The sequence below is a fragment of the Camelina sativa genome, chromosome 2 (genome assembly GCF_000633955.1).
Source record: "Camelina sativa cultivar DH55 chromosome 2, Cs, whole genome shotgun sequence".
NCBI lineage: Eukaryota > Viridiplantae > Streptophyta > Magnoliopsida > Brassicales > Brassicaceae > Camelina > Camelina sativa.
The window spans coordinates 12,111,657-12,127,037 of NC_025686.1; the positions used below are offsets into that span (position 1 = coordinate 12,111,657).

At 38.2% G+C, this 15,381-nt stretch overlaps 4 protein-coding genes across 4 annotated transcripts; 2 read left to right on the plus strand and 2 right to left on the minus strand.

Annotated features, from left to right (window-relative positions):
• On the plus strand, nucleotides 2,682-3,416 carry LOC109126631 (uncharacterized mitochondrial protein AtMg00810-like). The gene has a single exon (XM_019230352.1). It carries the CDS (start codon nucleotides 2,682-2,684, stop codon nucleotides 3,414-3,416), a length of 735 nt encoding a protein of 244 aa, XP_019085897.1.
• Nucleotides 5,258-7,060, plus strand: LOC104751022. The gene is made up of 3 exons (XM_010472894.1): nucleotides 5,258-6,533; nucleotides 6,708-6,841; nucleotides 6,908-7,060. The coding sequence occupies exons 1-3, from the start codon at nucleotides 5,258-5,260 to the stop codon at nucleotides 7,058-7,060; spliced, it is 1,563 nt and encodes a 520-aa protein (XP_010471196.1).
• LOC104722567 lies at nucleotides 10,501-11,466 on the minus strand. Its single transcript, XM_010440765.2, has one exon. It carries the CDS (start codon nucleotides 11,371-11,373, stop codon nucleotides 10,804-10,806), a length of 570 nt encoding a protein of 189 aa, XP_010439067.1. The 5' UTR covers nucleotides 11,374-11,466; the 3' UTR covers nucleotides 10,501-10,803.
• LOC104722578 (40S ribosomal protein S27-3) lies at nucleotides 14,200-15,381 on the minus strand (the record flags this gene model as incomplete). Its single annotated transcript, XM_010440775.2, is given in 4 exon segments — nucleotides 14,200-14,557; nucleotides 15,024-15,052; nucleotides 15,155-15,256; nucleotides 15,368-15,381. Coding segments are annotated over 4 exon segments (255 nt in total). The 3' UTR covers nucleotides 14,200-14,436.

Sequence of the window (15,381 nt, forward strand, 5' to 3'; positions counted from 1 at the left end):
GCTATCTTCTCCTTTTTCTCAATGATCTCCCTGAGTTCTCTTATCTTTTCTGCCTTTAAACGTCCTGGAAATGGTAGAGGCGGTTTGTAAGCAGGAGGAATGTATCTAGCAGGCTTAAGAGCTTCTGTGTCTGCAACTCGATCAGTCACTCGATCATGTACTCGATCGTGTGTGTGGTCGAGCACCTGGTCGAGTGGTTTCTCTACCTCAGTCTGCTGAGTAAAACCTTCACTCTGGGCTTCAATTAGTGACCAACCCTCCCCACCTTGAACCTCACTGTCTTCAGTGACATATTCCTCATGGAGATGGATAGCTTTAACAGTGATCTCCCTTGGGTATGGAATAGCTTGTTCAGGAAGTTGGTGTGGATTAGGAGCTGAAGTAGAAGAAATGGAGCTCTCCATGCACTGAAATGAAGAGGTCAGACTCTCAAGCTGGTTACTCAGGTCATGAGAATAAGAATCCAATGTTTGGTTCAGCTCTCCAAAATGCCTTGCTGCCTCAATCTGTTGATTGGCTTGCCCAAGCAATAATTGTTGCATCATAGCTCTTAAGTCAGNTTGATAGAGAGGGTATAGAGCATGCTGTTCCAAAGCAGGTCCTCTCTCTTCTTCTTGGTAAGCAATGATAGTCTCTTGTATAGCCATTACTTCCTTCAAGATTTTCACTTCCTCTTGTTGCAAAGCCATCACTTCCTCCTTCTTCTCAATGACAACCTCCTGTTGTATGGCCATTACATCCTTCTTTTCAATGACTACTTCTTCCTTCAAAGTCATCACTTCCTTAATGACAACCTCTTCTTTCAAGGCTTTCTCCTTCTCTTGTTGCAAAGCTATCTTCTCCTTTTTCTCAATGATCTCCCTGAGTTCTCTTATCTTTTGTGCCTTGAAACGTCCTGGGAATGGTANGAGTTCTGGGGATGAACTCGAGCAGCACTCGACCGAGTGTAGGTCGAGTGGGTGGTCGAGCTAGACTAGACGCAGAAACAGAGCAATGCAATAAAAACAGAGTAATGCTAAATCCAATCAAACAACAAGCAAGCAACAGGATTAAGACTAAGATTTCAATAAACAAAGAAGGTCCTGAGGATGGATTCATGGGATGGACTAATCATTGTGGTTATCTAACTTGGTCAACAAATCTCAAGCAAACTTTGAGCTAACCTCTAGACATATTAATCTAAGACAAGTTTCTCCCACTCTCATGGTCAAGAAACAATCAAACCTATGCAATTCTAGACTTGTTCTCACACAGTAAAGAATCTACACAAGCAGGCATTAAGCAATACATCTCAAACCAAACAAGACCTCTAATCTCTTAGCAAGCCTAATGGTAAGCTCTAGATCTAGCCTTATCTATGCTTCCTAAACATTGGTGTGATGCTAAGAAGCTTGAAATCAGACTCTACCCTCTCAGATATAGAATCAGCATTAAGATCATCTACCCTAGAAGAGATCTACAACAATCAAGCTTGACCAAATCACACAAACCACAAGATCAATCCATCCTAACCCATCCTCAAGATCCTAAGCAAACTACTCACAACAATACATGATGAACAAAGTCAAAAACCCAGAAAATATTGAAACTTGCATTATTAGAAAGATTAAACAAAGATCTTCAATATTGATGAAAGGATGAAACTCAAATTCTCAATATCTTGAAAGTTATAGAACCAACAAAATACAAGAATCTAGTCTTCTCTCTTAAGGAAGTACAAGATCTTTAAAATAAAAATGCAAAAGAAATAAAGCTAAAAAAGGTAAAAACTAGGTTTAGGGAATATCTAAAAAGCTGGACTCTTTGGTGGCTGCAGGTACAAGGCCTTATATAGGTGAGGAGGTGGAAGCCCTAAAAATAGAAAAAGTCAAAGTAGTCAACGGCTCGGTCAACTCGACCAGTGCTCGGTCGAGTCCATGGTCGAGCTGGCTTCTCTCGTGCACACTCCACTCGGTCGAGTCCATCTACCCACTCGGTCGAGTGCTTGGTCGAGCTGGACTCCGGAGCTTGGTTCTTCAGCCTTAACTCTCTTGCTTTCCTCCTCATGATTGCTTCACATCTCCTCAGCATTGCATCCATGCCCCTTAAGCTCCAAAATCACCTGTTTATGCATGAAAAGATGCAAATGCAATGCAACTAAACTCTAATGCATGATTTGGCCTAAAGCTACACAATAATGATGAAAATGGCTAGCAAAAGATGCAAAAGATGTGAATAAACTAAGGGAAAGCAAAAGATGTGAATAAACTAAGGGAAAAAATAGTAAAATATATGAACATCAGCCACCAAATGCGGTATGTAAGTTACACAAATCCCTCTATGGTTTGAAACAAGCATCGCGGTAGTGGTTCCTTAAGTTTAGCTATATTCTTCTGCAACTTGGTTTTAAGAAATCGTATACTGATCATACGTTGTTTGTGAGAAATGTGAATGGGAAATATGTGGCTGTGTTGGTGTATGTTGATGATATTATCATCACAACAAATGATGAGCATGAAGTTGCCAAGCTAATAAATTATCTACGGAGTTCTTTTAAACTCAGAGATCTTGGAACTTTGAGATATTTTCTTAGACTTGAGATTGCAAGATCCAGTAAAGGGATTTCTCTTTGTCAGCGCAAGTATACTTTGGAATTGCTTGAAGAAACGGGTTTGTTAGCTTGCAAAGAAGTAAGTATTCCAATGGATCCGAATGTTTCACTGGTTCAGGATAGCTCAGAAACTTTGCTTTCGGATCCGAAACAGTACAGAAGACTGGTGGGAAGGATGATGTATCTGACAATAACAAGGCCTGATATTACCTATGCAGTAAATAGGCTGTGTCAATTTACTTCTGCTCCTAAGCCCTCTCATTTGCAGGCTGCGTATAGAGTATTGCACTACCTCAAAGGAAGTATAGGCATGGGTTTGTTCTACTCGGCTACAGCAGATCTCACATTAACAGCTTTCACAGATGCAGATTGGGGTTCCTGCAAAGACTCTCGACGCTCAACCACTGGATATTGCATGTTTCTTGGTACATCTTTGATCTCTAGGAAATCTAAAAAGCAGGACACTCTTTCAATGTCCTCTGCAGAATCTGAGTATCGTGCAATGGGTTTTCCTGTCAAAGAGATTCGATGGTTGGTAAATCTTCTTGGAGAACTACATGCACCTCAAACAAAAGCAGTTGCCTTCTTTTGTGATAGTATTGCGGCAATTCACATTGCAAATAATGTTGTATTTCACGAAAGGACTAAACATCTTCAGATAGACTGCCACAAGGTTAGAGAATGTGTTACTAATGGTCTGGTCAAAACACTTCATGTCACAACAGACAAACAGCTGGCGGACGTTTTCACCAAAGCCGTACAAGCAGGACAGTTTCATGCTCTTATTGGCAAGATGGGCTTGATCTCTATATATATGCCATCTTGAGGGAGGGTATTAGAGTAAAAGATGATCTAAATTGATTTGTGTAAACCGGGTTTGTTAGTCTTGGTTTAGTAAACATGAGTCAAACTCTCTAGTCATATAAGAGGGTTCATTGTAAATGTAAGATCAACTAAGATGAATGAAATGAGAGTCAAACTTTCGCGTAACTAACTTTTCTCGTTTCGTTCCTCTAACAATATAAACCAGCTTTCTTTGTTTCAATCTTGTCCACCGCCAAGTCAAGAGACAAAACTCACGGAAACGTCATGGTTTTATTTATTTCCCTAAAAATTAAGTTTTCAGTCCTCCAAATTTGGTAAACATCATATGCAAACAGCACCAAATTTGGCTAAAACCCATAGTATCATAGCAAGGTGACGTACGTATATGATATACGGAAGAGCTAGTCATGATTTTAAGCAAAGACAATGGGTTTTGGATAACAAAACTGCTCCATTTCTGTCCATCCTGATCCACATCTGCGTCCTCAAATGTATATTCACGATCGAAAATGAAAAGAATCAACTTTTCTGAAAGAGTCTTTTATTTGTTTTTAAAGAAATCAAAGTTGTAATAGACAAGAAGTAAACCTCATCAAGTATCATCAGGCCGTTTTCATTTCAGATTTGCAGAGGAGTGCAATCAGTTTTTACTTCACCTGCGAAAATGGTATATATACACACTTTTTCATTATATGAAAATTCACATGAAAAAAATGGCATACGCAGATATGTTTCTCACAAATAATGCAAAATTAGTAGTGAAGCTTTGCAAAAAGTCGTTGAAACTCAACATGTTGAAACATAGATTTTCTATGTACGTACAAAATTTTCTTACCTTTCGACGCTCAATGAAGCATGTGCAAAGTGCAATCCATGTCTATTAGTATATATGTATATAAGTTGGGATTAAGCTTCCTTTTACTTAGTCCTAATACTCCAGTATAAATACCCCTTGTATTAGTTACATTTGATCTTAATGAGAAATATACTTGTAACAACCCGTCCCGTGGATCCCACTAGCCTCACTGCTAGCCCGCTAGCCTCACTGCTAGCCGCCCAAACGGACCCCAAGTTGGCCCTGCAGGGCATCGATCCTAACCCATCACTGTGGAAATCCACATCCACCAGTAGGTTATTGGTGCGCCAGGCGTTCCTCGAACCCTGGTCCCCACCCTTTAACAACCTTCCCACAGGACAAGTTGCCACCAATTGACCTGCAGATCAATTGGTGGCAACTTGTCTGTGGGAAGGTTGTTAAAGGGTGAGGGACCAGGGTTCGAGGAACGCCTGATGCACCAATAACCTACTGGTGGATTATGTGAGTTAATCCACAGTGATGGGTTAGGATCGATGCCCTGCAGGGCCAGCCTATGGGGGCAACTAGCAGTGAGGCTAGTGGGATCCACGGACGGGTTGTCACAATACTTTACTAAATAGTTAACATGGTATCAAAGCAAAATGAATTTTTCTCATTCTTTTCTCGAGAAAACGCTTAACAGAAAATTTTCTTGGGAAAATTAAGCTTCCGCTACTTCGAATTGTTTCAATTCATCTCTGTCCCAGCTTTGCTTCTTCATTCCGCGTCTTGCGATCTATTTTTCAGCTATTTCTGAGCACCGATTCGAATCAATGAGTGCCTCACATCGCTGTTTCGTCGCTCTCTTCTTCGCGGAATTGTTGCTTGCTATTGTTGAGCTGGTTAGTGCTTCCTTCTGGTGTTTCGTTGTAATCTTGGTTGCTCTATCATCTTGATTGGTTAGGTGTTTAAGATCATCGGACTCCGATTTAGCTTTGGTGATTCTTGATTTTTGGAATTCGCTTCATCGTTTTTTGGATTGAGTAATGGAATCTGCGAATACTGGTATGACTTATGCCACATATCAGTATGAGAATCCTTACTTTCTTCATAGTCGGGATCATGCTGGTCTCATACTTGTTTCTGATCGTCTTTGTACTGGTGCGGAGTTTACTTCTTGGCGTCGTTCGGTTCGTATGGGATTGAATGTTCGTAATAAGCTTGGTTTTATTGACGGTACTATCTTGAAACCAGCTTCGGATCATCGAGACTTTGGATCTTGGTCCAGATGCTATGACATGGTCTCGACTTGGCTAATGAATTCGGTGAGTAAGGAAATTAGTGCGAGTTTGTTATTCATTCCCACGGCTGAAGGAATTTGGAAGAATGTGTTGGCTCGTTTCAAGCAGGATGATGCTCCTCGCGTCTTTGAAATTGAGCAGCGTTTGAATAGTATTCAACAGGGTGCTTTGGATGTGACCACCTATTACACACGACTTGTTACACTTTGGGAAGAGCATAAGAACTACGTAGAGTTACCAGTGTGTACTTGTGGAAGATGTGAATGCAATGCTGCAACCTTATGGGAGAAATTACAGGAGAGGAGTAGAGTGACGAAGTTCCTCATGGGACTGAATGATTCTTACGATGCTACTAGGCGACATATCTTGATGTTGCAACCAATACCGACTATTGAGACTGCCTTCAATATGGTTACTCAGGATGAGAGGCATCATTCCATCAAGCCTCTTCCTCGGTCGGATAACGTTGTTTTCCAGACAACTGGCTTGGCTCCCCTGCTTCCACAAGGTTATCAAAGCCCGGTTGATAACGCAGCCAATGCGGTTCAAGGTGGATATCGCTCTCGCCCACCGAAACCTATTTGTACCCATTGTGGACAAAATGGTCATGTTATTAACAAATGCTTCAAGCTTCATGGATACCCTCCAGGTTACATTCCAGGCTTCAAGAGCTCTCTCTCTAACTATCAGTCTCAGAGACATCTAGCTCCATCACAGCCTTCTCAACCTCGAGGATTTTCTCAGAGTCAGCAACGCCCGCATACAGTGGCAAATGTTATGAGTGACCCGATGAGTGGTCTAGACCCGATGAATGGTCCTATAACAAGTTCTTCCCAGGCTCAGTCATCTTCCAGTGCTTCAACTGTCTCTAACCTTGACTTGCACAATATGACGCCTACTCAAGTACAAGATCTTATTAAGCATTTGACAGCACATGTTCGAGTTTCAGAGAATCCGGCCCCTTCCCCGTCGACTGCGTCTGTTACCGTGCATGGTGTTATGGCAGTCCAATCTACTTCGGGTATCATTCCCTTTCCATCAACTTCTCTTCGTTTTGAAAACAATGTTCTAACTTTTCAACACCAATATTTATCCTCCTTATACTCTAATCTCCCACATGGTTCTTGGATAATTGACAGTGGAGCCACCACTCATGTGTGTTCTGATTTGTCATTATTTAGTGAAATTGTTCTAGTTTCTGGGGTAACTGTTTCTCTCCCGAATGGTACTAGGGTTGATATCACACACACTGGCACTGTTCCAGTATCATCATCGCTTATCTTGACTGATGTTCTCCATGTGCCAACATTCAAGTTCAATTTGATTTCTGTTAGTTCTTTATTACAACATAATCATTGTTCTGCACATTTTTACATTGATTCTTGCATTATTCAGGAGTTTATTCAGGGCTTGACGATTGGTAGAGGAACTCTTATGCATAAACTGTACATTCTGCAACTTGATGCATCATCTCTCGCTGTGTCTAAGTCTCCTGCTTCATTGAACTTCTCTGGATCCTTGGTGGTGGATGGACATCTGTGGCATTAACGCCTAGGACATCTTTCTACTGACAAGTTACAACAGCTTTTTACTGTTTTGCATATTACCAAGTCTGGTTTGTCTTTACACTCTCATTGTTCTATTTGCCCATTAGCTAAACAAAAACGCTTACCTTTTGAGTCTCATAATCGTTTGTCTAGTTCACCTTTTGATTTGATCCATTTAGATGTTTGGGGTCCTTTCTCTATCGAGTCTGTAGAAGGATATAAGTATTTTCTTACCATTGTAGACGATTCTACTCGTTGTACTTGGGTTTACATGATGAGGAATAAAGTGATGTTTTACAACATTTTCCAGCTTTTATTCAGTATGTTAAGACTCAATATAATTCAAATATTAAAGCAATTAGAACAGATAATGCTCCTGAATTGGCTTTCACTGATCTTATTAGACAACATGGCATGCTTCATCAGTTCGCTTGTGCATACACACCACAACAAAATTCTGTAGTTGAAAGAAAGCATCAACATCTTCTTAATGTTGCTAGCGCATTGTTGTTTCAATCTAATGTTCCTATTGCTTATTGGAGTGACTGTGTCTTGACTGTTGTATTCTTGATAAATAGAACACCTTCTAAGCTGTTAAAGAACTTATCTCCTTATGAATTGTTGAATAAGAAACCACCTTCATATGATCTCCTTCGTACGTTTGGTTGTCTTTTTTATGTCTCGACATTGCTAAAAGATAGAACAAAGTTTAGTCATAGAGCAGACAAATGTGCTTTTTAGGTTATTCTCCGGGATATAAAGGATATAAGGTGATTAATCTGGATACTAATGTTGTTTATGTGTCTCGTAATGTTGTTTTTCATGAAAACGAGTTTCCTTTTCATTCTAGTCATACTAGGCATCCTTCGAACATCATGAGTGACTTGATTCTTCCATCCCATGTTCCTGTTGCATTAGATATTTCTACTGTTTCAGCACCTACATCATCTGCATCACACACATTCGTCCCTAGTACATCATCTGGGAATGCGGAGACAGTCACTACGGGAACAGGAACTACTTCATCATCTAATGCCAGACCACGACGCACAACAAAGGCTTCAGGTTACTTATCTGATTACCATTGTGCTCTTATTCAACATTCTAACCGCTCTTATTCAACACATTCCAAACCTATTACTACACCCTATCCACTATCCTCTGTTTTATCTTATTATGTGTTCAAACCACCCTATCAGTCCTATGTCCTCTCTATTTCTATCGAAACAGAACCAAAAACCTTTAAGGATGCCATAGTATCTGTTCGGTGGACAAAGGCGATGGATGTGGAGCTTGAAGCTATGGAACTCAATCGGACATTCGATGTTGTCTCCTTACCTCCAGGTAAAAATATTGTGGGGTGTAAGTGGGTTTATACGATCAAGTATCATGCTGATGGCACTATAGAACGGTATAAGGCTCGTTTAGTGGCAAAGGGCTTCACACAACAAGAGAGCATCGATTACATTGACACTTTTTCGCCTGTCGCAAAGCTAGCTAGGTTGAAGTTGGTCCTTGGTTTAGCTGCTAAGCATGGATGGAGCCTCACTCAGATGGACGTTACTAATGCCTTTCTTCATAGTGACCTCGAGGAAGAAATATACATGAGCTTACCTCAGGGTTATACACCACCCCCAAGCGTTACATTGCCACCAAATCCTGTGTGTAAGCTTAACAAGTCACTCTATGGCTTGAAACAGGCTTTGCGACAATGGTATAAGTCCCTCTCTAAAGTTTTTCTTGATGATGGTTTCTCGCAAGCATATGGTGATAATACTCTGTTCGTTAAAGAATTAGCTTCTTCATATATTGCGGCCTTGGTCTATATCGATGATATTTTGATTGTGAGTAGCAGTGATGAAGCCGTGTTCCAACTTAAGGCATCTCTGGCGAAACACTTCAAGACTAAAGACCTTGGCCCAGCTCGTTTCTTCTTAGGACTTGAGATTGCGAGAAATGCAAGTGGAATATCTGTAAGTCAGCGCAAGTATTGTCTTGATATTCTTGCTGATACAGGTTTATTGGGATGCAAACCAAAGGCAGTACCTATGGATTATAAGAAGGTTCTGACTAAAGACACGGGTCTCTTGCTTAATGATGGATGACCTTTTTGGGAACTGATCGGACGGTTGTTGTATTTGTGCATTACAAGACCAGACATTACTTTTGCCGTCAATCGTCTGAGCAAGTTTCTTTCATGCCCGACAGACGCTCATCTAGAGGCTGCTCATCATGTTCTCAAATATTTGAAGAACGATCCAGGTCAAGGCCTCTTCTTCTCTGCTTCTACTGATTTATGCTTAAATGCATTCTCGGATGCAGATTGGGGAACTTGCAAGGATTCTAGGCGGTCTGTTTCTGGCATTTGTGTTTTTCTAGGAGATTCTTTGATCTCTTGGAAATCCAAGAAGCAAGATGTTGTGAGTTCGAGTAGCACCGAGGCTGAGTACAGGAGCATGGCACACGCTACTAAGGAGTTGCTCTGGCTTAATCAAATGTTGAAGGATTTGCGTCAGACTCCACGAATACAGGCCAAGCTTTTCTGTGACAACAAATCGGCACTACACATTGCTCATAATCCGGTGTTAATATTGCACAGAATCGTAATAATATTGTGACGAAATAATTACTAATTTAAGACTGAAAAATTATGTCACAACAAAGTATCTAAACGGTCACAAATTTGTGACAAAAAATTTTCGTCTCAAACTAATGTCACAATGACAGCTTTTTCTTGTAGTGGTTTCACGAAAGAACAAAGCACGTTGAGATCGATTGCCACATTACTCGAGATCAGATTAAGAGTGGCTTTCTCAAAGTTCTACATGTTGCCACCGAGAATCAGTTGGCTGACATCTTGACGAAACCTCTGCAACCGGCTCCATTTCACTCAATTCTGCAGAAACTATCTATTTCAAGCCTCTTCTTGTCTGCTGCGAATTCAGCTTGAGAAGGGTATATTAGTATATATATGTATATAAGTTTGGATTAAGCTTCCTTTTACTTAGTCCTAATACTCTAGTATAAATATCCCTTGTATTAGTTACATTTGATCTTAATGAGAAATATACTTTACTAAATACTTAACAATGTCGGATTTAATTAGTATGTGACAATTCATAGCTAATAAGGTTTATAGCCACGGATGATATAGGTTACAGCCACAAAAATTTCCGTGCCTTACAATTTTTTTAGTAGTAATTGGCAAAATAACACTAACACATATTTGGAAAAACAATACTACTTTAATTTACATAAAAATGTTTGTGGAAAAAAAAACTACTTAAATTGCTTAACAAATCATCTAGATTCAAAGTCACTCAGGCAGAAAATCAAACAAAAGAATCGATCTTGTGATCCTGAATGCTAGCTGTTGCGTCTTGAGTACGTAATTGAAACAAATGTATCAACATATAATTAAGGACTGTAATAAGTGAAATATAAGCCAAAAAAAATAGAGTGCCCAATATTGTAACATTTCAAAGATCTTACACATAATACGACCTCTAGGAGGAAGAAAACATATTCCACAACACAGATCCTTCCTTCAACCCAACATGTTAAATACAAACACATCTAAGAGATCATGATATTTTGATCCTAGAAAATAAGAGGGTTCGAAGGATTTATAATAGACAACAGAAAATAAGAACGTTAGCAAATGATCATAATATGAATCTATTCTTTATATCTATCGCCAACATGTTTTTTTTTATATATATGGTCATATATATGGCTATGGGTTTAGGTGCCCCGGGCTAGCATTTCTTGATACCTCTTGAAAGACAAGAGTTTCTGAAGCTTCATCTGCTTATGAAACCTTGAAATAAAGAGATCTGCGACATGGTCGATCTCATCTTCTAGCTTGAAATTCTCTCCTTCTTCTTCCTTCGAGTTCCTCACCATATCTATCACAGAACTGCCTTGACCTTCCTCTTCCAAGTCCCCAAAATCATCCTCTCCTTCGAACAACGTGTGCCTCAGATCAGGATACTTGTCGTTGTCCTCGTGAACGTCGTATTCCTCATGATGGGCCATTGTGGATGACTTGCTGCTGTAGAGAACTATAGCCTTGTTCTTGTCTTGGTCTTGGTTGTTGTCCTCATGATCTTGATCTTGATCTGCATGGCCCAAGAGGTTGTGGATTTTGTTGGAAATCGAACGGAACCCGAGCTTCTTGTGTTTCACAAGGGACAACATGAGGACTCTTGTTTTGAAGGCACTTGTTTTGTTCTTTATGGCTATAGATTTGGCCTTTGCCGCGGAGCTCAACAAACAAACGATCTGTTTCATCAATGCCGTAGCTTTCTTCATATTTTCTTCTTCTTTGAGAGAGCTTCAATAATTGTGTTTTTTTTTTCTATTATGGTGGTGGATGTTGCTTAATTAGCATGGAAAGGAACATTGGAGGTAAGAGCACGTAGAGGTTTATATAGGACTATGGGAGTGTCAAGTGTGTTTTCAAAAGGTACGGTCACAAGTCATGGCTTTGTGAGAGTCTTGTCGTATTGTTGAGTTAACGGCTATATGTTTTACTTAATGGCGCAGCAATCTTCTCACAGTTCGCCACGTGTACATAAGCCATTTGATGTAGTGGATCACTTACTTTTTTTCTGTATTTCAACCTTTATTGCACGTTCTCTTTAATCAAATTGCACCGTGCCTACATTTTACGAACGTATGCATTTGATATTCCTATTATTCCTTTCTTTGATAAAGAATCTCATGAAATTAGTTTTACGTTAATTTCGTTTATAAAATGTGGCCTAACGGGGAATTAAATTTCCACTTTGGCGCCGATGAGTCGGATGTGTTTTTTTCTTTCTTTTCTTATAAAGTATCATGCCTATGCCTACTATTAATTTAAAACGAAATATAGAAATGTTCATTATTTCTTGAGTATAGTAGTACTATTGATGCTTGGTACGTCAGAATATGCACAAGGTTTTTTTATTTATTTATTATATGCACAAAGTTTTGTAAACTTAACATGGCGTACGTGTACTGTGTACATTTGCCTCTCGCGGGACGTTTGAGAGCGTGTTGATATAAATATGTTTAAATAGGTTGAAAGAAACTTCTTAGAGGTTTGGGTGTTGAGAGTTTGTTGTAGAGGGCTTTAATTAAACTCCGGATCACACGTTTTAAAATATATTATAAACCTCTTATTATGATATGGGCTAAGTTATGTTAGAGCATCTCGTATTAATAACATAGCCTACTATTCTCAAAAGACAGCTCATATCGTAATACTTCTCCAGTGGTCGATTGAACTCTAGTTCGTACTGTTGTGGGACTCTAGAAACTAGATCACTCCGATCGGTTTATCTATGAAAACCAAAAAAGTGCAATACGTATGCTTGGCCACATGGTATATATAATGAAATAACTCTTGTGTAATTTTTATGTTCAGTGAAGATTACACACCATACAGTCATTACAATAATATATTGTTAGAAACTAAATAAGTTAGGACAGAGATTTTGGTGATAAAAAATGAATAAATATTTGTGAAAAAATGAACTATAGTAGTAGTTGAGACTTGAGAATTGAGAGTATAAATATATATATATATATATACATTAACAGACGAGATTACATAATTTATAAATGACGTATGTATCCACAAAGAGTCGAAACCATTGTCCACTTCGTCTTTTAAAGATCTGATTGAATACGACTTTAGTTATTAAATGTGATTAACTTTACCTACGAAAGCAAAAGCACAGCTAAATTATCAAAACAAAAGTTATCAATTGTTACCCAAAAAGAGGTTTCATCAAATTTGTGTAAAAAAAAAATAATTTTCTTAGAAAGAAAAAACTCACAATTGGGAAAGATGCTTGATCCAGCGGCGACGTAAATTCATTGTACTTGTCTTTTAAACCACTTTATAATTTTACTTTTTCTTTTATATAGATTCTTATTTACCTTTTTTAAAAATCAGAGAAAAAGATGAAATGGAGAAAAAAGCATTTGATGGTTTTGTTGTATAATTGGAAAGTGTTTACGCACTTGGTCTCTCTCACATTTCAAGGCGCCGCGAAATTTCTTCTTGCTCATGGATCATGATTTTTAGGTTTTTTTTTTTAATAAGATTCTATTTCGTTTATAACAACACTTCGATCTCTATTTTTTTCTTTTCTTTTTCTAGATTTCTTGTTATTTTAGATTTTTGGATATTATATAACATAGTCGATGTCAAAAGAAAAGAAAAACATGATATTGTTACATTGTCTTGTCCATTTGATTTAAAATTCAGTTTAGAGGATACTACTACTTGGAAAAGTTTCATTGCTCGGTATCCAAATTCATAGCCCAATTGAGTATTTAGACTATGGAAACGATTTTTACACTGATTTTTTTAGCTAGGAAAAAGAGTTCAAAACGTAATGTTCATCTGTTTTACATTTCAGAGAAAATATTGCATGGTCTTTCTGTCTTTTCTTTCTTTGTCATCTGTAAAAGGAAAAAAAAATACGGGCTTGTGTCATCTATAGTTAAAGACTTGGGAGTTTTAGACTAAAAACCATAAAACATATTTCCTCCATTTCAAAATATAAGATGTTTTGGAGAAGTTTATTGTTTCATAATATATGATGTTTTCAAATTTCAATGAAACTTTTAGATTAGTTTAGTATTTTATATTATGCAGTATTGTTTCTGATTGGTTGAACTTGTTAAAAGTAAAGACTTATTAATCTGGCTGTTTTGCTTAAAACATCCTATATTTTTTGAAACGGAGAGAGTATTTCAAGTGTTGGATTAGACATTCCCATTCAGATTGCCAAAGACATAACGTTGGAACAGTGCTACTCTTATTCCAATTCACCATAACAGAAACTAAACTACCAAAAGCTAACAAAATCATCGAAAATACAAACACCAACAGTGGTATCAACGGTATCTTATTAGCTTACAAACACATCTAATGTTTACCGTTCAGTCCTCACTTAATCCTCAGCAACTAAACTTCACAATGTTAAAACCAATATCTCAAGTTAAGTTAAGTCTCAGTTTCTTCTAATAAGTGATATATTACAATACTTTTGCACAACTCAAATTTAACAATGGTTGTTTGTTCAAAGAGTGACTAAACTACCAAAAAAATCAAGTAAGAACCAAGAGAAAACGCACAGCTTGAGAAACGATTAAACCTTAAAAAAGAAAGCAGACACTGTTTCAACAAGACAAGAGTTCTAATCGACTACTCATCTAGTAGTTTCATCATCCCTTTATAAATCTTCTCATAAGAAAGAAAAAAAAGTCAGACATTAAAACTACTAAAAGCAAGAAAACAAAACTAAAGAAAGATCTGAATCCTCAACAGAAAACATCTGTGAAAAAGATGACTGATTTCGTGAGATCTCAAAGTCACTACTTTTTCCTGAAAGAGCATCCTTCTTGGAGCCTTGCTTTACCACCAGTGGGCTGGCAGAGAACGGTCTGACAGTTTCCGCACACTACAACTGTTTGAGAATGGCTGAACACAGTAGTTCTGCAAAAATAATCCACAACCAAATCATTACCAACTGTAATCTCTTCACATCACCCACATATTAAAAAAAAAACAGCGAATAAAGCAGCAGAGTAGCGCAAAACAAACAATGTAACTCACATCACAGGAGATTTACTTAATGTAATAATCTCTCCACATCACTACTGATCTCTAATAGCTTAGAAAACTCTTCCTAATATCAATCATCTCTAGTTGATAATGCACCCAATCGACTATACTGCCTTACTAAGTGTAGTCACTTCATCAAAGTCACTACAGATAAATATGCATTCAGAAATGAGAAATATATCAATTCAAATCATCATTACTGAATCCAAAAACAGTATACAGTTTCTTCCTACTAACACCAATCTATAGATATTTCAATAAAACAGCTCTCAATTCAATACAAAACAACATTATCCGACTCTACAGAACAATCAATTTAAAAAAAAAAAAGACTCACATGTTGAAGCATCCCTGACATTTCACATCCTGAAACACACACACACACACACAAAAGAAACAAAGAATCAGTATTCATTGCATCGCGAATCCATTTGTGTTTACATAGTTTGAAGGAGAGGGAAACAGTACCATGAAGAAAGAGTTGGGAGATTGCACGAGACGCTTGAGCTTATGCTTTCTCTTCTCGAGCTCGGCAGGAGGATTGAGCAGATCGATGTCGTTTTGGAGCACCTAATCCACAGATCCACAAAAAAAAAAACAAACAAAATCTCAGAAACTCCTCATAGGAAATGATTAGAGAGAACAAAAATTCACAACACAAAAGAGATGAACAAAGCTGACCATGATTGCTTGTG